Raw genomic sequence first — 23,515 nt, forward strand, 5'->3', positions numbered from 1 at the left:
AGCTGAAAATATGAAAGATAGCCTGTGGTTGAAGGGACCTACTCATTTCTTGAATGTCACTGAAGACGCAATAAACTTGGATCAAACTCACGAGTTGGTCAACCCAGATGATGATAGAGAGATCCGTCCGACAGAAGCATTATGCGTTACAAAGACTAAAGTATCAGGAAATAGTTCTCTTGGTACTCACAGATACGAAATATTTTCTCGTTGGAGACGTCTCGTACAAGCTATTGCACGACTGAAAATCTTTGCAAGAATGCATAAGGATCAAAAGGAACAGGTTAAGAGCACACTTGCAAAAGTGGCGACCTATCGGGATGCAGAACTATTTGTTATAAAATCTGTTCAGAGGGAGGTCTATGGCCTGGAAATTAGCTGTATCCAGCAAAACATGCACTTACCAAAGGATAGCAGTATCTACAAGCTGTCACCATTTTTGGATGCTGATGGAATTTTGCGTGTAGGTGGACGGATTAAGATGGCGGATCTTGGGTCTATAGAGAAGACGCCTCTATTGCTTCCTGGAAAACATCATGTTTCAAGATTACTTGTATTACACTTCCACGAGGAAGTTAAGCATCAAGGAAGAAGCTTCACTGAAGGGGCAGTGAGATCAGCAGGATACTGGATCACTGGTTGTAAGAACTTGATCTCATCTATTTTGCACAAGTGTGTTATTTGCCGCAAACTAAGAGGACGTCTGGACTGGCAGAAAATGGCAGACTTACCGAAGGATAGGCTTGAGGTAGCACCACCGTTTACGAATGTCGGGGTCGACACCTTTGGTCCATGGTCAGTCGTATCACGCAAGACTCGAGCAGGGAGTGCCAGTTCAAAGCGCTGGGCCATCATGTATACATATCTGGTTACTCGAGCAATCCACATAGAAGTTGTTGACGAGATGTCTTCAACAGCTTTCATCAACTCGCTAAAACGGTTCACAGCCATTAGAGGGAAGGTCAAGATATTACGCTCTGATCGAGGCACAAATTTTGTTGGTGCCATGGATGACCTTCACATTGATACAATAAATGTAGAAGACGGACCAGTGAAGAACCACCTATACAACTCCGGAACCACATGGATATTCAACCCTCCCCATGCTTCCCACATGGGAGGTGTTTGGGAGAGAATGGTAGGAGTCACACGTAAAATATTAGACTCCATGCTTTCCAACGTATCAGACCGCAGTCTTACCCATGATGTACTGTGCACATTCATGGCGGAAGTATGTGCCATAATAAACAACCGACCACTTGTGCCTGTTTCTTCTGATGTTGACTTTCCTTTTGTTTTATCACCAGCATCTATTCTTACTCAGAAAGTAGGCGATTCATGTACCACCACAAATGACAACCCAGAGACCTTTTCGCTGAAGGATTTGTACAAGTCGTCATGGAGAAGAGTGCAAGCACTGTCTGACGCCTTTTGGGCAAGATGGCGTAAGGAGTACTTAACGACCCTGCAGAAGCGTCGCAAATGGAATGATGACCGGCGGAATTTTTCCCCTGGAGATGTCGTTCTCATCCGGGTTAAAAATGTTCATCGAAATCAGTGGCCTCTTGGCGTTGTCACACATGTATTTCCTAGCACAGACAATCTTGTGAGGAAGGTGGAAGTGCGCGTTGCGAAAGCTGATAAACCTACCTTATATACGCGTCCCATTTGTGATATGGTACTTTTGGTATCTGAGTAATTTGTTTTGGACCATTTATAGACATGCTGTAATCTTTTCGGGTGTATTTTTTGTCTTATGTAAAGGATAGTTTTTGCATTATGTGTGAAATTTCATCATTCTAGTCAATCAATTGTAATACTTGTTTACTTTATTTTTTTTTATTGATTGATATCGGGGAGATATCAGACGGGGAGTGTTCTGGATTGAGAATTTTGATGAGTATGTCAGAGTTATTGTTCTTTGTTTAGTACATCATCCATGTGTGAGTTATCTCTCTTGTCTGTTGACGCCAAATCTCGTGTGAAAAAGTGCTCCTTTGTTTTTGTTATTCTTGTTGGAATTTTCCTTCTGTAGGCCACCCACGGTGTAAGTTGAATGTATATTTAAAGTACCTATACCTTTCTTCAGTTGCACATATTAGAATTTTGTCATTCTGATGCATATATCTTATGTGTTTGTATTACATTGTAAATGTATGGAAACCCATAGTGACATTGTCCTGTTGTTTTATATTTGAGCAGACATAACTCATCTAATTTACATAGTTAATGACATTATAGTTCTAGCTAATGACAGTATTGATTGACAGGGTTTATTTTATTGTTTGGTAAATTTCATACACTTATTAGGTGAATTCATGTTCAAATGTTAAATCTATGGAAAGCAGTTCTTGTAATAATTTTCTATAATGTACCTTATTTTTTCTTGTAGCTTTTTACCACACACTCAGACATTCACATTTGTCTCTCAGCCATTTGGAGAGTTACAATAAACGAATTAAGGAGGTTATACTATCCGTTTTGTCCTTTGTTCCATTGGAAGGCGGAATAGTATCAAACATACAAAAGTGACAAAAACATTGTTCATGAAATTTAAAAGTACGAGCTGTTTTAAACATGGCAATATCGTGGTATATATATATATATATATATATATATATATGAAAAACCTCTTACCGACCGAAAAGCTCATTTGTTTATATACATGCAATCCTAGTCGCGATCAGCGATGAAGATACTGGCGTTGGTGTAGCCTACTAAGTTGAAAACGCAATTGTTGAACACAAATTTCGACAGAAATTCAAAGGATCTGAGAGAATTGATGGAAGATATGATCGGTCAAGTTAACGTTAAGCTCTTAGTCAGGTTTTTGGAAAGAAACAACGACATGTTCATCGTTAGGACTCACGGTTGTAGCCATATAGAAGACGATTCGAGACAGTAGGACAGATTTAGACAAAGTGCAGGTAGGGTGCTTCTTGTATTTACCTTCAGTGTGTGTAAAAGAAAATAAAAACGAACTGATGGAGTTTTTGTTCACTTGTGAGATTTCTGTTGTAGGATTTTAATGAAGACTCGCACCGATACCCTGAAATGAACATGATTTTTCGATCCTCGAAACCAGCCTCGCTTATGATCATGCCGAGTCATAGCCGTGATCACAGTTGCCAGGAAACAACAGGTTAACTTATCATCATAAAGTAAATAGACTTATAACTCTGCCTACATTTTCTCGCTTCCAATATCATAGAAATTTATTTTATAAACTCGCCATGTAGGAGTTACAATTTAGGTATAGTTGCAGATGGTATTCAAAACTGTTTAAAATGAAAAACAACGGTATGTTTGATTTTTCTCTTTTATAAATTGATGAAACTCTTGTTTGTTTACAAAATAAACTCTGTGTAAATATTCTACTGCGTTTGTTTCTGTTATGATTTCATTGCAGTGGGGAATCCAGGCTTTACGAAAAGGGTCTGTGAAAGTCAAGTATTAGCAAAAATACTCGTAACTCTGGGTGTCAATCTGGAAATTTACTCACAATATTTCTATTATTTAAATTTGTAGCCAAACGGGGGTCTAAATGCCCCACTGCATTGTATAAGCAAGTACAGGAACTGACTTTTGAAGCGGTGATTGATTTAATACGCAAGAACAAACTGATCGTGTGACCAAATTCATGTTACACGAAATTGAACATCGATTTCATTAGTACAATGTAAAACTTATACGGTACCAATTTTGATGCACCAGATGCGCATTTCGACAAATAATGTCTCTTCAGTGATGCTCAACCGAAATGTTTGAAATCCGAAATAACTATGAAGTTTTAGATCTAAATATAGCCAAAAACAGCGTGCCAAACAAGTGGAGCCAAATTCGTCCAAGGATCGTCTCTTTCTCTTTGTAATTTCGTCCTATCGCACGACTGACTTTTTACTCTCGACATGCCAAAGCCTGAAATGTTAGTTGATCGAGAGTGCAAAGTTAATCGTGCGATGGAATGAAATTACAGAAACTGAGATCCCATGTCACTGCAGTTGTAACACGATAGAGATCTTTCCCTGCTCAAAAGCTGTGAGCACCGAGCAAAGGCCTAATTCTTGCAGCTCTTCACCGACAATTGTGGCGTTTCCATATGAGTGAAAGATTCTCGAGATGAACATTAAACAATACACAATCAACCAACTAAGCACTCTATGTCATTGGACGTTTTCATATGCAATTAGAAGGATAGAGTGGACCGGTGAGAAAACAGCGTTTCGCAAGTTCCGTGGTTGTTGTAACGATCTGCTTTACCGATATAGCCTTTTCTTGGGTTTGATGCTGTCTTGTGTCTTTCGTACCGCTTGTTAGACCGTTTTATGCTCACTGATTTTCTGGGTGATTTGTTCTGTTTTCCTGATATGGATACTATTGACAAATAGCTCACAGTGGGTGTGACTGGTCTACAGGGAATGCGTATTCCGTTTAGGAACCTGATGCCACCACTTGCATGTCCATATTTTGTGGTTTTAATATTAATTGTGAAGGTGATCGTTGTTTTTTCTGTTTTCGCACTTTCATTATTGTGATGTTGTACAAACTCAAAGCTTGAGTAAATCTTGAAACAACTATTGAAATGACATACAAAACATTGTATAAAGATTTAGAGATAAAATCTAGCAGTGGTTTGAATCTCCTTCCGAATTGAAGTCAAATTATGATATTCCTGAATCAAGCCTTTTTGGCACACGGTTGATGCCAGTAGATTGTCTAAAATGAACAAAATGACCATTCGCAGAACAAGCTTTTCTGCATCGAATCACTGAAGAAACATAACCACTATATACAGATGATAATGGATAAATATTGCAGAAAATAAAAGTGTAGATAGATATATAGGTAGATTGATTCAACCTAAAATGTAGTAGATGATATCTTAAAGTTTATAGACAAATTTGAAGATGTCACCTTGGAATATTCGTACAAATGCATCTACAGCTACTCCAAGAAAATATTCTAGAAACTCTTGTCTTGCGTAATCTCTATATTTTTCTAATTTTGATTTACTATCATTGGTTTCATTTATACCAATTTCCTTCAATTTCATCTGTGAATCCACTATTCGTTTGTATATACTCTCTGTCCGTTCTGTAAGCTGAGTTCTTAGAAAATCATGTTTGTTTTTAATTTCTTCAACGAAAGAAATAATTTTTTTAACTTCCAAAATTCGATCAGGATTGTCGAGATTTGCAGAGTATCCTATAATGATGTATCGATTATCTACACCATTCACCAAGGTTTTTAACGTGTTCCCTGGTTTAAGTGTACTTATGTATTCTTCGATTAAGATCCCATACATATCTTCAAGCCTGTACTTATCTGTGAATACTATGATTAAGTATTTCATAAAATTATTGCCAACAAATTTCTGGATCATTTCCAAGGCTTCTACGTCTTCTCTACGTAATCTCGATGGTCGAAGAATCAGTAAAAAAAACATGCGGTCCCAGTGAGGTAGTAATAAAGGATTTTGCAATTTCTGCTTTAACTTCATTATCAGTTAGCTTTGTGTGTTCGAAACCTGGAGTATCGACAACAACAATTTTATGACCAAATATCCTAGTCGTACTGAATGATGTCTTTTGAGTAACAGGTTCTCAATTGCCTTTCTCCCCAAAATGGTATTCCCAGTTGCACTTTTTCCAACACCTGTAATCCCAAGAAGAATGATGCGTATCTCTTCGTTTACAATTCCTTGAAATAAAAAGCATGAAAATAAATGTGTCGAAAACCTTGTGCTCCTTGTTAAGAAAATTACAAAACAATTCAGTGAATAATCATTGGCATGAATTGTGCTCCTTTGTTAGCTGACCTGTTTGTGTATTCCTATGAAGCAGAATTTATTCAAAATCTTCTACGTGAGAAGAAGATCGCTCTTTCTGTGACCTGCACTTCAATATTTAGATGTATCGACGTTTTATTTATCAATAATTCATTCAGATTTCATTCAGATGTACATTCGATATATCACTGTCAGCTCGAAAGAAAAGACACCACAAAGTCGTCCACTTCCTTTTCATACTTAGATTTTTAATGAAAGTAGATATTAACGGCAAACTACCAACTCAACTTTATGACACACGGGGTAATTTCAGCTTCTCCATCGTCAACTTCCAATATTGATGTAGCAATATTCCATTATCACTTGCATATGGTGTTCATATATCTCAACTGATTCATTACGCAACAGCTGGTTCTGCGTACGCTCAGTTTATAAATCGAGGGAAGCTACTGACAAACAAGTTGATGGTGCAGGGGTTTTTAACAATCTCGTTTAAAGTCAGGATTTCGCAAATTCTAAAGTCGTTAATAACGATCTTGTTTGCCAATACAACCTATCATTGGTCCAATTGCTGCCTGACGAGTTTGATATCGATTGTTAGGCCGTCCCTGGCACATTGATTTTGACCACGGATAACTCCGTTTACCTGATGAAGATATCGAGTTCGCGGCGGGTGTGACCGGTCGACGGGGGTGTTTACTCCTCCTAGGCACCTGATCCCACCTCTGGTGTGTCCGGGAGTCCGTGTTTGCCCAACTATTTATTTTGTATGGGTTATATGAGCTATGAGATTAATCACTGTTCGTTATCTTCACCTTTCATAGTATAGATAGATAGATGAAAAGGTAAAAATAACGAGCAGTGATCAATCTCGTAACTCTTTTAAAAAGAGGAAGGCAAACAAAAACCCTTGAACATTCCTGAAGGGGGATCAGGTACCCAAGAGGAATAACGATCCCCTGTCGACTGATCAGGTTCTCCATGAATCCTATATCTTGATTAGGTAGAATGAGTAATCTGTAGTCAAAATCAGTGTGTAAAGAATGGCCTAACAATCGGTATAAAACAAATCAGACAGTATTCGACCTAATGACAGGTTGTATTTGTAAATTCCATCGTTATAACGACCATATGATTAGCGAAATAATTTATTTAAACGAGACTGCTGAAACCCCGGTGACATCAACTTATTTGCCAGTAGATTGTCTAAATTCAACAAAAAGACCATTCGCAGAATAAGCTTTCTGCATCATATCACGTAAGAAACATACTCACTATATACAACTGAAACTGTTTTTATTTGATTTAACGCCTACTGTTAAACAAATCTATCCTTCTGTGTTTAGTAAACCAGAAGTGGTAAAAGAATTAGATAGGTTACATGAGGAATATGTTTTGGTTCCAGCTGACAAAGCTAGTAACAACATTGTCTTTGTAAGGCTTATTATTACAACTCTATTTTAAACGAACCAGGCATTAATTCCACTTTTGTTAATCATACTTATACTCCAACTGCCCTTTCAAAAGACGAAATTCTTCAAAACCATGCTCCAGTTTTAGACACATTCAATATTCCAGTCAACGGGTCGAATGAATATGAGTTACCGTACCTATACTGGATTCCTAAACTACATAAAACCCCTTACAAACAAAGTTACATTGCTGGATCCAGTAACTGCTCTACCAAGCCCCTATCTTTGCTCCTCACGAAAATGTTAACAGCTGTGAAGGAGAAACTTCAAACTTACTGTGCGACTACATATGCCAGAAGTGGTGTTAATCAAATGTGGATTCTAAAACATTCTAAAGAACTTTTAGTAATCTTGAAATCACAGAATTTTACCAAAATCAATAGCATTAAAACCTATGACTTTTCAACAGTCATTCAAAAACTTACTTTGTTAAACACCACTCTGATTCCACGCACAAGTATTCTGAAGTTGAAATAAAAAATATGCTAGAGTTCCTCATTGACAATATCTTCGTGGTCTTTGGTGATCAGGTCTTCCAACAATCTGTTGGAATTCCCATGGGCACGAATTGTGCTCCTTTGTTAGTTGACCTGTTTTTATATTCATATGAAGCAGAATTTATTCAAAAACGTCTACGTGAGAAGAAAAAATCTCTCGCTGTGACCTTCAATTCGACTTTTAGATATATCGATGACGTTTTGTCTATTTACAATGATATCTTTCATTCATATGTCGATTTGATATATCCCTGTGAGCTCGAAATAAAGGACACCACAAAGTCGTCCACTTCTGCTTCATACTTAGATATTTTATTGAAAGTAGACATTAACGGCAAACTAACAACTCAACTGTACGACAAACGGGATGATTTCAGCTTCTCCATCGTCAACTTCCCACATTTATGTAGCAATATTCCATTATCAGGTGCATATGGTGTTTATATATCTCAACTAATTCGATATGTAAGAGGTTGTTCTGGGTATAGTCAGTTTTTAAATCGAGGTAAGCTACTGACAAACAAGTTGATGGCACAGGGATTTCAACAGTTTCGATTGAAGTCAGCATTTCGCAAATTCTATGGTCGTTATAACGATCTAGTTCGTCAATACAACCTCGCATTGGGTCAAATGCTGTCTGACGTGTTTCATACCGATTCTTAAGCCGTTCTTGGTACACTGATTTTGACTGCGGATAACTCCGTTTACCTGATCAGGATATGGGGCTCACGGCGGGTGTGACCGGTCAACAGGGGATGCTTATTCCTCTTAGGCACCTGATCCCACCTCTGATGTGTCCAGGGGTCCGTGTTTGCCCAACTATCTATTTTGTATTGCTTGTAGGAGTTATGAGATTGATCACTGTTCGTTATCTTCACCTTGCATATAGATAGACAAATTGATAGATAGGTAGTTAGAAAGATAGATCCAATAAGATAGATAAATAAATTGATAGAAAGATAGATAAAATACATATATGATAACAAACAGTGATCAATCTCACAAACCCTTCAAAAATTCAAAGTTGAGAGCGGACATACTTCAAAATCATGTTTCGGTGTTAAACAAATTCGATGGAACGAATAAACATAAGTTACCTTACCTATACTACATTTTTAAAGTATGGAAACTTAAGAAAATATGACGCTTCCCTGTGGACTCATACTGAAAGTCATAATTTTAGCAGTATTTCATGCAAGAAAACTGCATTTTCATCTAATGGAAAGGAAATAAACTCCTGACATGATCACATATAGTTAAGGTAGTGTAATCATTGTCAATATTTGTTTTTGGAGATTTACTACTTTTGCAAATTTGTCTCAATATTTAAGAAATCTGCCATTGACGTGTGCGATTTGTAAACAGTGTTATATTAGATTGCCCTGCTAGGCACTTGATCCCATCTCACAGAAATTCATGTTAGACCTGTCGTAGTTTTTATTTCTTTATTAAAGGTGAATATAACGAATACCAATCTCATAGCTCCCACAATGAATACAAAATTAAAAATTGAGCACATATAAACTCCTAAATATTCCAGAGGTAGGATCAGGTGCCTAGGAGGTGTAAACATCCTTTGATGATTAGACACACCATCTGCGAGGTCTATATCCAATTATGGTGAACGGAGTAATCCGTAGTCAAAACTAGTGTGTAAAGAACGGCCTCACAATTGGCAAGAAACACTTCAGACAGCATTTGACCAAATGTCAGGTTGTAATGGCAAACTAGATTGTTATGACGATTTTGGAATTTGGGAAATGTTGAATTTAAACAAGACTGTTGATACCCCTGTTAAATAAACTTGTTTGTCAGTAGTCTTCCTCCATCAGAAAACCTACCATACCCAGAACATGATCTTGGCTACCGAATTCATTGAAAGCATCAACACTATTTGCAGGTGAAGATAAAATATTAGTGAAATATAGTTAGAAAAATATGGGAAGTTGACGATGAAGACTTTGAAGTCCTCCTTTTTATCGTGAAGTTGAGTTCTTAGTTTGCCGTTCAATAAAGCATCCAAGCATGGAACATAAACCATAGAAGGAAAATGTATTTCCCCAGCTTACAATGTAACTGAAAGCAATTCCGAGATCTCCATCCAATCCTCGTTTTATGGTGTACTACTCAGCTACTTCAAAACTAACTGAAAATGTGTCCCTTTTGAAAAATAGATTGAAACAATCAGTAAATCAAGTTTTGTGAAATTTAGAACGGGGCTTTCTTTGTATGCGTTTTGAAAATTTGATTTCAACGATCGTTTATGTAGCTAATGTTAAATATAGATTTTAATGGTGTACAAATTGAATTTGTGAAGCAGACTAAACTATTAGGTGTTTATATAGATAATACTTTATGGGATGCACACGTGTAGTTTATTTCAAAGAAAATTGTAAGAAAACTTGCTGTACTTAAGAGAGTGAGTTATTTTATGCCACGAAATGCACTTATCAAGGTTTTTTATAGTATTGTTTTTCCACATTTTACTTACTGCTGTACTGTCTGGTGTAACGTACAAAATCAACTATATTTAGAAAACATTTTCAAGCTGCAAAAGAGGGCAGCAAGAATACTTTTGAATATTCGAGATATCAGGACCTCTTCTGGCTTTTTATTTTCTTGTTTGAACTGGATGCCAATTAAGCATTATTTTATGTTTAGAAAGGTTGTCTTTCTGTTGAAAGTTTTAAATAATCAAATACCAAATTACCTAAGCGTGTTTAAATATACAAGAGACGTGAGTTGCCGCCAAACCAGGTCGAATGATTATCTGTCTATTTTATTATATTTACCAAGAGCTAAAACTGAAAATCTTAAACGTTCATACAGCTACTCTTCTGCATTCATTTGAAACAAACTGTCTCCAAATGTTCGAAACTATGGTTCGGTTGGAATTTTTAAAGTTATGTATTTGATGGAATATTTTCATAGAAGTACCACTTAAACATCGTGCTTTCCTCTTTTTGTTCAGGTGTGCCAAATGTAGTTGTGATATGACACTGTGTGTGCGTGTGACTTATGCTATTTTTTCTTCTTTCCTTTTATGTCATGTATTCATATTTAGGTAATAATTTTATCACTAACTAGGTGCAAGGTGAAGAGGAAGAATGATTGTCTTGGAAGACAATGATTTTTAATCAACAAAATCAAGTATTCATATGCCTGTTTTGCGGTTAAAAAGTGTTCCAAATAATTGCATACTGGTGTTATTAGTGAAATATATAATATCAAACAATTTTCATTGAATTCAATATTTGGTGACAAAATTGCAGATAATGCCCCTTAAACATGAACAGTGATTATTAGATTTAGTGGTTTCTGGATTTCGTTTTCATTAAAAAATCATACATAATTATTATGTTGTGTTACATTATTCATTTTTAAGCACAATTGGATATTATATACATGTGGTGGATTATAAATATTTTAGAGAACTCTTTTGAGTATATTACAAGAAGCTTATAAGTTTGTGTTGTTTTGTGTCCATATCATTTTACTACAATGACGTCACCGCCAACAAATTATTTTGGTGAAATGTAAATTTAAGTTGAGCTTTGTGTTGTGTACTCTTCAAAAAGCGCTCATTTTTCTAAGAAAGGTGAAGATAACGAACATTGATCATCACATTAAAGTTATTTCCTTGTGGACCAGTCAAATTCTCCACATCATATACATTATCATTGCATCCATATGGAAATGCAGTGCCTAGGGTCCTGATACAGTGGTCTTTTCGTTGTCTACGAAAAGGGGTACTCAATGTTGAATTGTTTCTGTGATGGTAATTTCCCCCAAAAATCTTTAACCTCATGGAGAAAATGGAGTCGTCCAGTGCATTAAAATGCTTGTAAAGAAGTTGGTTACCATCATTATTTATTTGAAATCTTTGCCCTGGTATTCTTTTATCAAGTAAACCCTTATATGACACCGTATAAGTTTTACATCCCACATAGATTAAGCCACACAGGTTAAACTCAATAGTGTAGACAACGTTAGAAGATTTAAAAGTCAAATTATCAAAAGTTTTGTTACAGAAATTACGTCCAGTGAGATTACTACTAAATGAATATCTAGTGATCAGTATATCATAAGTTTTACAATTTTTTGCAGTTATCAAATTGAGTTATGAGATTGATCACTGTTTAATATAAAACTTATACGGTACCAAGTTTGATGCACCAGATGCGCATTTCGACAAATAATGTCTCTTCAGTGATGCTCAACCGAAATGTTGGAAATCCGAAATAACTATGAAGGTTTGGAGCTAAATACAGCCAAAAACAGCGTGCCAAAAAAGTGGAGCTAAATTCGTCCAAGGATAAGAGCTATGCATGAGGGAGATAATCCTTAATTTTGAAATGAATTTCTAAATTTTATAACAGCAATTAAATATGCATCCGTATTTTCAAGCTAGTAACGAAGTACTTAGCTACTGGGCTGTAGAGACCCTCGGGGACTAACAGTCCACCAGCAGAAGCCTCGACCCAGGGGTCATAATGAAAAACTTATACGGTACCAATTTTGATGCACCAGATGTACATATATTTTAAACAAGTAATTTGTGTAATTAAGTAGTTCTTTAATATATATAACTATAATTATATTTGTTTAGACCATCTTATACGTAATCCACCAATGTGTCCTTTTTCTTCACGTTCTTTCAACTACAGTACAGCTGGACATGTAATTACTGGTGATGTTGATATAGTTGAAAATGAGGACCTCAAATCACTTATTCTAAACGATCCTAAATACAGAGAACCTCGGTCTTTTAATTGGCGACATAATCTCTATTATGAATTATTTCGAAGATAATGCTAGACGATGGGCTAGATATGAAAAAGAACTTAATACACTTTCAGAATGAATTAAAAGGATCAGAGGAATATTAAAATCCAGCATTAGAAACATGAAATCAAAAGTACGTACCATCTATCCATCTCTGTTTAGTAAACCAGAAGTGATAAAATAACTCGATAGGTTACATGAGGAATGTGTTTTGGTTCCAGTTGACAAAGCTGGGAACAAAATTGTCTTTGTTTGTAAGGCTCATTATTACAAATGTAATTTAAACGAACTTGGCATTAATTCAACTTTTGATAATCGTACTTATACTCCAACAGTTCTATCAAAAGAAAATATTTCTTGCCGTGGCCTTCAATTCGACCTTTAGATATAGATCTAGTTCGTCAATACAACCTCGCATTGGGTCAAATGCTGTCTGACGTGTTTCATACCGATTGTTAAGCCATTTTTGGCACACTGATTTGACTGCGGATAACTCCGTTTACCTGATCAGGATATGGGGCTCACGGCGGGTGTGACCGATCAACAGGGGATGCTTACTCCTCCTAGGCACCTGATCCCACCTCTGGTGTGTCCAGGGGTCCGTGTTTGCCCAACTATCTAATTTGTATTGCTTGTAAGAGTTATGAGATTGATCACTGTTCGTTATCTTCACCTTGCATATATCAACGACGTTTTGTCTATTAACAATAATAACTTTCATTCATGTCGATTTGATATATCCAAGTGAGTTCGAAATAAAATACACCACGGAGTCATCCACTTCTGCTTCATACTTAGATATTTTATTAAAAGTAGACATTAACAGCACACTGGCATTTAAAAAATATGACAGACAGGATGATTTCAGCATCTCCATCGTCAACTTCCCATATTTATATATCAACATTCAATTATCACCTGCATATGGTGTTTATATATCTCAACTGATTCGCAACGCAAGAGCTTGTTCTGCGTATATGCAGTTTTAAATCGTGGCAAGCTACTGACAAACAAGTTGATAATACAGGGATTTCAACAGTCTCGATTGAAGTCAGCATTTCGCAAGTTTTATGGTCTTTATAACGATCTAGTTCGTCAATACAACAAATGGCACCAAGTTTCGTCCGTTATAACTGTACGCTTTAAAAATTCTTCTCCACACCTTTTTGTAATTCCTTAATAATGCGTTAGAGGCAAGTTATAACGGACGAAACTTGGTGCCATTATTATGATCCGGAAACAAATCAGCAGTTAATTCCATCCACTACCAAAAAAGATAAAGTGACAAAATCGTTAAGGGAAACATTTTTATCATCTTCATGGACAGAAAAGGAATGACATTAACATGCGCTCTCCCACAAGGAAAACTGTAAACGCAGACTGCTACAGCGAAGCCTTATAACGCCACTTAGTTCAGGCATTATGGAAGAAGCAACTCTATTTGACAGCAAATCTAAAAAACATATTTTTCAGAAAGACAATGCACCTTGTCATACCTCTATTAAAACATCTCCAGAAATAGATCTGCTGGGTTTGAATATCTTAAATACCCTTCTTACGGTCCAGATTTAGCCCGTTTGGACTTCGCGATCTTTCTCTATAACAAGTCGTATTTGTAGGGGAGGATTTTTAATAACTTGTGTGATTCACGATAGGCGGTAATGAATGTGATTTTCCGAATGAAAACTGATTAATGGTAACAAATACTGTAAACCGACATTTTTCAATGAATTTCTTTAGTGATTTAATCGTGATGAACTAGTTTACGGCGACTAACCTTCGCGACTAAGATAACCATAAACGTATAAGAAACATTAAATGTCCGGTTCGTGGCAAGATATATTTGCGATGAAGTTGTTATCACAAACCTTGCAAAACTTTATCGCACGCGAATATAAGTTGGTTTACGGTATTTAAAAATCGGATAAACCCCCACTAAAATGTGTATTGTTAGATGGTGATTACGTTGAAAACTTATGCATGGCGGTTTTTTTTTTCCTCCGGCGTTTTCCTTCCTGTGGTAATATATGTACTTTGAAATGTGTGATTCTCTATATTTCTAACGCTCGATTCTTACTGAAAATTCTAAATTGTAGGTATAGCCTTATTCTTTTTTCCAAACAAAACATACGACTGTAATATGGAGCTTGGCCACCAATTTTGCGGATAACTCTTGTATGTATCAATATTCCATTATCACCTGCATGTGGTGTTTACTTCTCTCAACAGATTCGATGTACAAGCTCTTGATCTGCGCTTGCATATGTAGCGGGGTTTCTGTCGAATAGAACAACAAAGTCCAGTATTGGTTCTTATGGTTCTATAACCTCCAATGTATTGCCAAAATCTAAGCTATAGATAAACATGAAAAGTGAAGATAACAAACATTGATCAATCTCATAACTCCTATAAGCAATACAATATAGATAATTGGGCAAACACAGACCCCTGGACACACCAGAGGTGGGATCAGGTGCCTAGGAGAAGAAAGCATCCCCTCTCGACCGGTGACACCCGCCGTGAGCGTTATATCCTGATCAGGTAAACGCAGTTATCCGTATTCAAAATGAGTGTGCCAAGAACAGCCTAACAATCGGCATGAAACACGCCATACAGCATTCAACCCAATGATAGGTTGTATTGACGAACTAGATCGTTATAAAGACCATAAAACTTGCGAAATGCTGACTTCAATCGAGACTGTTGAAATCCCTGTATTATCAACTTGTTTGTCAGTAGCTTGCCACGATTTAAAACTGCATATACGCAGAACAAGCTCTTGCGTTGCGAATCAGTTGAGATATATAAACACCATATGCAGGTGATAATTGAATGTTGATATATAAATATGGGAAGTTGACGATGGAGATGCTGAAATCATCCTGTCTGTCATATTTTTTAAATGCCAGTGTGCTGTTAATGTCTACTTTTAATAAAATATCTAAGTATGAAGCAGAAGTGGATGACTCCGTGGTGTATTTTATTTCGAACTCACTTGGATATATCAAATCGACATGAATGAAAGTTATTATTGTTAATAGACAAAACGTCGTTGATATATGCAAGGTGAAGATAACGAACAGTGATCAATCTCATAACTCTTACAAGCAATACAAATTAGATAGTTGGGCAAACACGGACCCCTGGACACACCAGAGGTGGGATCAGGTGCCTAGGAGGAGTAAGCATCCCCTGTTGATCGGTCACACCCGCCGTGATCCCCATATCCTGATCAGGTAAACGGAGTTATCCGCAGTCAAATCAGTGTGCCAAAAATGGCTTAACAATCGGTATGAAACACGTCAGACAGCATTTGACCCAATGCGAGGTTGTATTGACGAACTAGATCTATATCTAAAGGTCGAATTGAAGGCCACGGCAAGAAATATTTTCTTCCCACGTAGAAGTTTTTTAATAAATTTTGCTTCATATAAATATAGAATCATATCAGCTAACAAAGGAGCACAATTCGTGGCCATGGGAATTCCAACAGACTGTTGGAAGACCTGATCACAAAAGACCACGAAAATAGTGTCAATGAGAAACTCTAGCATATTTTTTATTTAAACTTCAGAGTACTTGGAATCAGAGTAGTGTTTAACAAAATAAGTTTATGGATGACTGATCACTACATATGAATATTTCCTTTTTCCATTTTTGTTGAAGATGCAACTGTCCATGATGTCGAAAAGACTAGTCTTTAATTTATCGTGAGGAATTGTGTATAGTGTTGCAAAGTCATAAGTTTTGATGTTATTGATTTGAGAAAAGTTTTGCGATTTCAAGTTTACTAAAAGTTCTTTAGAAGTTTTTAGATTTTACATTTGATTAACACCACTTCTGGCATATGTAGTCGCACAGTATGTTTGATGTTTCTCCTTCACAGCTCTTAATTTTTTTGTGAGGAACTAAGATAGGGGCTTGGTAAAGCACTTACTGGATCCAGCAATGTATCTTTGTTTGTAAGGGTTTTTATGTAGTTCAGGAATCCAGTATAGGTACGGTACGGTAACTCATATTCATTCGACCCATTGACTGGGATATTAAACGTGTCTAAAACTGAAGCATGGTTTTAAAGGAATTTCATCAGAATGAATTAAAAGGATCAGAGGAATATTAAAATCCAGCATTAGAAACATGAAATCAAAAGTACGTACCATCTATCCTTCTCTGTTTAGTAAACCAGAAGTAATACAATAACTAGATAGGTTACATGAGGAATGTGTTTTGGTTCCAGTTGACAAAGGTGGTAACAAAATTGTCTTTGTTTGTAAGGCTCATTATTACAAATGTAATTTAAACGAACTTGGCATTAATTCAACTTTTGGTAATCGTACTTGTACTCCAACAGCTCTATCAAAAGCTGAAATTCTTCAAAACCATGCTTCAGTTTTAGACACATTTCATATCCCAGTCAATGGGTCGAATGAATATGAGTTACCGTACCTATACTGGATTCCTGAACTACATAAAAACCCTTACAAACAAAGATACATTGCTGGATCAAGTAGGTGCTTTACCAAGCCCCTATCTTGGTTCCTCACAAAAAAATTAAGAGTTGTGAAGGAAAAACATCAAACTGACTGTGCGACTACATATGACAGAAGTGGTGTTAATCAAATGTAGATTCTGAAAAATTCTAAAGAACTTTTAGTAAACTTGAAATCGCAAAAACTTTTCTCAAATCAATAACATCAAAACCTATGACTTTTCAACACTATACACAATTCCTCACGATAAATTAAAGACTAGACTTTTCGACATCATGGACAGTTGCTTCTTAAAGAAAAATGGAAAAAGGAAATATTCATATGTAGTGATCAGTCATCCATAAACTTATTTTGTTAAACACTACTCTGATTCCAAGTACTCTATTAAATCCCGTATTTATTTTGCGAGTAGGTAACATTGAATTGATGACAAGGATTAAATCCCGTATTATTTATTTTGGGAGTAGACAAAGCATTGAATTGATGACAAGGATTAAATCCCGTATTATTTGAATTACAGGAATCTGAGACGTCAAAGAAGAAGAAAAAGAAGGAGAAAAAGAAACACAAAAAGCACAAGAAGCACAAACACAAGAAGGCAGCTAAAGCCCAGAGGGGTGAGGTAGGTTATTGATATAGCTCAGGGGGGCGAAGTAAGTCATTGATAAAGGCCAGGGGGCGAAGTAAGTCATTGATATAACCCAGGGGGGCGAGGTAAGTCATTGATAAAGCCCAGGGGGGCGAGGTAAGTCATTGATAAAGCCCAGGGGGGCGAGGTAAGTCATTGTTATAGCCCAGGGGGGCGAGGTAAGTCATTAATATAGCCATGGGGTGTGTGTGAAATAGGTTCCAGAAAAAACTCGTGGGTGTGAGTTAGGTCCCCGATTAAGCCCAAGGGGTGAGGTAGACCCCAGTTTAAGGGTAATTATCTTTCAGGGAGAGTTATATACATGTAGGTCATTAATTACAGGCACCTAAGCTTAGGGGTGGGTCAGATGGGTTACACATTAGAGCAGTAAATCTTCCGGAGGGGAAGGGGAACGCGTAGGTCAAAGATTAGGATCATCTAAAATGATGTTTAGGTGGGTGTAAAGGAATAACTACCATACAGTGTCATATACATGAATAACTACCACACAGTGTTATATACATGAATAACTACCACATAGTTTTGTATACATGAATAACTACCATACAGTGTTATATACATGAATAACTACCGTACAGTGTAATATACATGAATAACTACCATACAGTGTTATATACATGAATAACTACCGTACAGTGTGATATACCTGAATAACTACCATACAGTGTTATATACATGAATAACTACCGTACAGTGTGATATACCTGAATAACTACCATACAGTGTTATATACATGAATAACTACCGTACAGTGTGATATACCTGAATAACTACCATACAGTGTAATATACATGAATAACTACCGTACAGTGTTATATACATGAATAACTACCGTACAGTGTAATATACATGAATAACTACCATACAGTGTAATATACATGAATAACTACCATACAGTGTTATATACATGAATAACTACCGTACAGTGTAATATACATGAATAACTACCATACAGTGTTATATACATGAATAACTACCGTACAGTGTTGTATACATGAATAACTATCATACAGTGTTATATACATGAATAACTACCGTACAGTGTGATATACCTTAATAACTACCATACAGTGTTATATACATGAATAACTATCGTACAGTGTTATATACATGAATAACTACCATACAGTGTTATATACATGAATAACTACCGAACAGTGTAATATACATGAATAACTACCATACAGTGTTATATACATGAATAACTACCGTACAGTGTAATTTACATGAATAACTACCATACAGTGTGAGATACATGAATAACTACCGTACAGTGTAATATACATGAATAACTACCATACAGTGTAATATACATGAATAACTACCGTACAGTGTTATATACATGAATAACTACCGTACAGTGTTATATACATGAATAACTACCATACAGTGTAGTATACATGAATAACTACCGTACAGTGTTATATACATGAATAACTACCGTACAGTGTTATATACATGAATAACTACCATACAGTGTAGTATACATGAATAACTACCGTACAGTGTTATATACATGAATAACTACCGTGCAGTGTTATATACATGAATAACTACTTTACAGTGTTATATACATGAATAACTACCATACAGTGTGATATACATGAATAACTACCATACAGTGTTATATACATGAATAACTACCGTGCAGTGTAATATACATGAATAACTACCGTACAGTGTGATATACCTGAATAACTACCATACAGTGTAATATACATGAAAAACTACCATACAGTGTTATATACATGAATAACTACCATACAGTGTTATATACATGAATAACTACCGTACAGTGTAATATACATGAATAACTACCGTACAGTGTGATATACCTGAATAACTACCATACAGTGTGATATACCTGAATAACTACCATGCAGTGTGATATACCTGAATAACTACCACACAGTGTTATATACATGAATAACTACCGTACAGTGTTGTATACATGAATAGCTACCATACAGTGTTATATACATGAATAACTACCATACAGTGTTATATACATGAATAACTACCGTACAGTGTAATATACATGAATAACTACCGTACAGTGTTATATACATGAATAACTACCGTACAGTGTTGTATACATGAATAACTACCATACAGTGTTGTATACATGAATAACTACAGTACAGTGTTGTATACATGAATAACTACCATACAGTGTTGTATACATGAATAATTACCGTACAGTGTTATATACATGAATAACTATCATACAGTGTTATATACATGAATAACTACCATACAGTGTAATATACATGAATAACTACCATACAATGTAATATACATGAATAACTACCGTACAGTGTAATATACATGAATAACTACCATACAGTGTTGTATACATGAATAACTACCATACAGTGTTATATACATGAATAACTACCATACAATGTAATATACATGAATAACTACCATGTATAGACCGGAAGTGACGGAGGAAAAAATTGAATGTATTTGTACAATGGACTAATGTTAGTTGAATAACTCTACAAGTTTCAAGCGTCTATCTATATTCATTATTGAGAAACTGAAAAAACAAGGTTTGAATAAGTCCACCCCATATCTCACGACCGGAAGTGAATTTTACAAAAATATTTAAATTTACTCTAGACATTTATAGTGTCTATAACATATGTAAAATTCAAATCATTAATTTGTTTTATGACCGAGATTTATGGCACTGAAAATTGAAAGAATGAATAGTCATTCTTTGAGATAACCGGAAGTTGGAGATTCAACTTCCGGTGGGGTTAACATATTTTTGAGAATTAAAACGAGACCTAGTAAACCGAAATAGGTTTCAATTTGAAAGAAAAAAGTTTAAAATTTATGATTCATTTAATCACTTCCGGTGACGACCGGAAGTGACGGTCGACATTCTTACCCCCTACAGCACGCCTACAAAGTGAGATCTACTAATTCTGAAAATTTGGTGACTCTATCTTTTACTGTTTCTAAGAAAAACGCTGGACAAGATATCTTGTAAAAAGACGGAAATTGGACATATCTTGCGACCGGAAGTAAATTTTGAAAAAATGAAAAAAAAACGCCTCGAGGTACCATCGTTCTCTATAAGCTGTGAAAGTTTCAGGAAAATCTCGGAGACGAAAGGGGAAAAAAAATAATAATAATAACTAGAAATGATCTCGTTGTGAGCAACGAATAGGTCTTCCGTCCAATTTCTGACGAGATAGCATCTTGACTGGGAGAATTCAATTATTGAAGAACGACTATACATGAATGGAATAAACACCTATTTTTTTTTTTAAAAACAGTGATAAACACATACATGTAAGACGTGATGTATCAATTACAAACAATTTCGGTTTTGTTTTATTCACTTTCGAGTATTTTGGGAGTCCATAAAACGATTGAAAATTCCACACTTACCGTGTAAGAACCCACACGAAATATTTCGGTGAAAAATGCAGAGTTTTGGGACAACTTCCGGTTTCGAACAAGCAAGTTCCGGTGAAAATGGTATGACATTACACTCTATTAAATAATGTTATGAGCATTTGAATTTAAAAAAAAAATGAAAAATTACATATTTTTAAGGTACTTCCGGTGGATGACGGAAGTGACGGCAGGAAAATTGAAACACGTATTTCACACCTACATGTCACCATCTAGCTTTCCTGAAAGTTTCAAGACTCAATATTTGATTATTCATTAGAAAATGCCTGGAGAAAAAAACAACAACAACGGAAATCGTAGATATTAACGAACGGAAGTGACTTTTGAAAAAAACACACCAAATAATTCACTAAACTCTGAAGATGGATAATGTTAATTGTATATGTGAAAATCATAACAAACACTTCATTTATAAGCGAGAGATATGATAGCAAAGAAAGAACACTTATTCGAAGTTTTTCTATAAAAACCGGAAATTGTTGTTTAAACTTCCGGTAACTGTAACATTTTCTGAAACTCCAAAAGACACTTCATTATTTCAAGCACACATTTTGTTTGAAAAGTGTAAATGTATTTGACGTTTCTTTCGTTCACTTTCGGTGGCGTCCGGAAGTGATGGATGAAAATTATAAATCTTTTTAGAAAGGTACAAGTCACCACCAATCATATCCTGAAAGTTGAAAGGCTCTATTATTAACCATTTATGAAAAAACGGCCAACCAAAATGTCAATTGAAAAACGGAAATTTGGCCCTAACTCGCGACCGGAAGTGAATTTTGAAATAGTATTAAAAGGGTATCCCATAGATGGATAATGTCAATAATATCTGTAAACATCGTATTAAAAAGTAGATAGATAAGCGAGATATATGAGAATAAAGAAAGACCATTTTTTCGAAGTTTTCCTCTAAAAACCGGAAGTTGTTGGTTAAACTTCCGGTAAGTCTAACATTTTCTGAAACGCCGAAAGATATCTAATTAATCTATGCAAGTTTTGTTTCAAAAGCATTAGTTTGAAATTTGACGTTTCTTTTGTTCACTTCCGGTGACGGCCGGAAGTGACGGATGACAATGATAATACCTTATTCCACAGCTACAAGTCACCATCGATCATCCCTGAAAATTTGAAGACCCAATTTTTAACCGTTTATGAGAAAACGCCCGGACAAAATGTCATTTGAAAAACGGAAATTCAGCCGTAACTTGCGACCGAAAGTGATTTTGGCAAAACTAAAAAAACTTTTGTAGAAAATCCTATTTTACATTTTTCCTGAAAGTTTCATGAAAATCTATCAAACCGTTTTTGAGAAATCGCGTGCACAAAATCGGTAAGAAAAAGAACAATAATAATACCGAGCTATAACTGTGTTGGGATGCCAACACAAATGTCTCCGAACACCTCCCCATGTCAGAAATGGTTTTTGATGTCAGATATGCACTCAGGATCCTCAAAGAACTCTAGAAACTAAATATGGTTGAAATCCGACGCACTTGATTTTTGGCGGCCATTTTCTTCAATGGCGGCCATTTTGAAACATTTGAAAAATAATTGGAAGGAAATACTGATGCTAGAAATGAATTGTGGACCCTCAATTTACCCCAGAACCCAAATGTTGTAGAGATTTTAACAGTTTGAAATATTTCGGTATATGGCGGCCATTTTGAAAATGGCGGCTTAAAATTTTTTTTTGATGGTGGAAATGGACTCGGGGTCACTAAATTACCCTAGAAATAGAATTTGGTTGAAATCCGACAACCTTGAGTTTTTGACGTTTTTTGGCCGCCATCTTGAAACGGTGTCCATTTTGAAAATTTGAAAAGTTGATTACACCCCTCCTAATGACCCTTTATCAGCTCACAAAGTTTGAAGTTGATCAGTCGAAGCATGTTCATAAAATCGGTCGGACAAATTTCTCACTAAAGAAGAGGAAAAATAAGAAGAAAAGAATAAGAATAAGAATAATAAGAAACGGAGCAAAAACAATGTCTCCGACACTTTGTGTTTGGAGACATAATAATAGAGGAAAAGAAACATAAGAATCACTATAAGGTCTTCCGTTGAGACGGAAGACCTTAATAAGTACAAACTCATTACTAGTAATGAGTAGGTCTTCCGTTTGTTCACTTCCGGTAAAGAGTTTTCTGAACCTACAAAAACCATTCAAATATATCAGAGAATGTACTTTAACAATAAATGAGAAGTGTATTATCGAATGTTTTACTCATTTTTTGTAACTTCCGGTGACGATCAGAAGTACTATTCAGATGTGTTTTCCTATGAATGACAGTGACTCTTTACTGTTTATATTCTCTGAAAATTTCACGTCTCTATCTGAAGAGTTCTCAACAAAAAGAAGTAGACTACAGAAAGAAAAAGTAGTAGGTTACTACCGACCGGAAGTC

The 23,515-nt window shown here is 35.8% G+C and overlaps 1 protein-coding gene across 1 annotated transcript; it reads left to right on the forward strand.

Moving 5' to 3' along the window:
• Window positions 1–10: 10 nt before the first annotated feature.
• On the forward strand, window positions 11–21,329 carry LOC130053697 (uncharacterized). The gene is made up of 3 exons (XM_056161110.1): window positions 11–1,621; window positions 17,553–17,654; window positions 21,255–21,329. The coding sequence occupies exons 1-3, from the start codon at window positions 11–13 to the stop codon at window positions 21,327–21,329; spliced, it is 1,788 nt and encodes a 595-aa protein (XP_056017085.1).
• The last annotated feature ends 2,186 nt before the right edge of the window (window positions 21,330–23,515 follow it).

This window comes from Ostrea edulis, chromosome 3 (assembly GCF_947568905.1).
Source record: "Ostrea edulis chromosome 3, xbOstEdul1.1, whole genome shotgun sequence".
NCBI lineage: Eukaryota > Metazoa > Mollusca > Bivalvia > Ostreida > Ostreidae > Ostrea > Ostrea edulis.

Coding starts and splice junctions, on each gene's coding strand:
- LOC130053697 (XM_056161110.1), top strand. CDS start 11: ATGAAAGATAGCCTGTGGTTGAAGGGACCTACTCATTTCTTGAATGTC. Junction 1,622..17,552: donor ATCTTGTGAGGAAGGTGGAA/GTGCGCGTTGCG, acceptor TTTGAATTACAG/GAATCTGAGACGTCAAAGAA. Junction 17,655..21,254: donor CTAAAGCCCAGAGGGGTGAG/GTAGGTTATTGA, acceptor CATATTTTTAAG/GTACTTCCGGTGGATGACGG.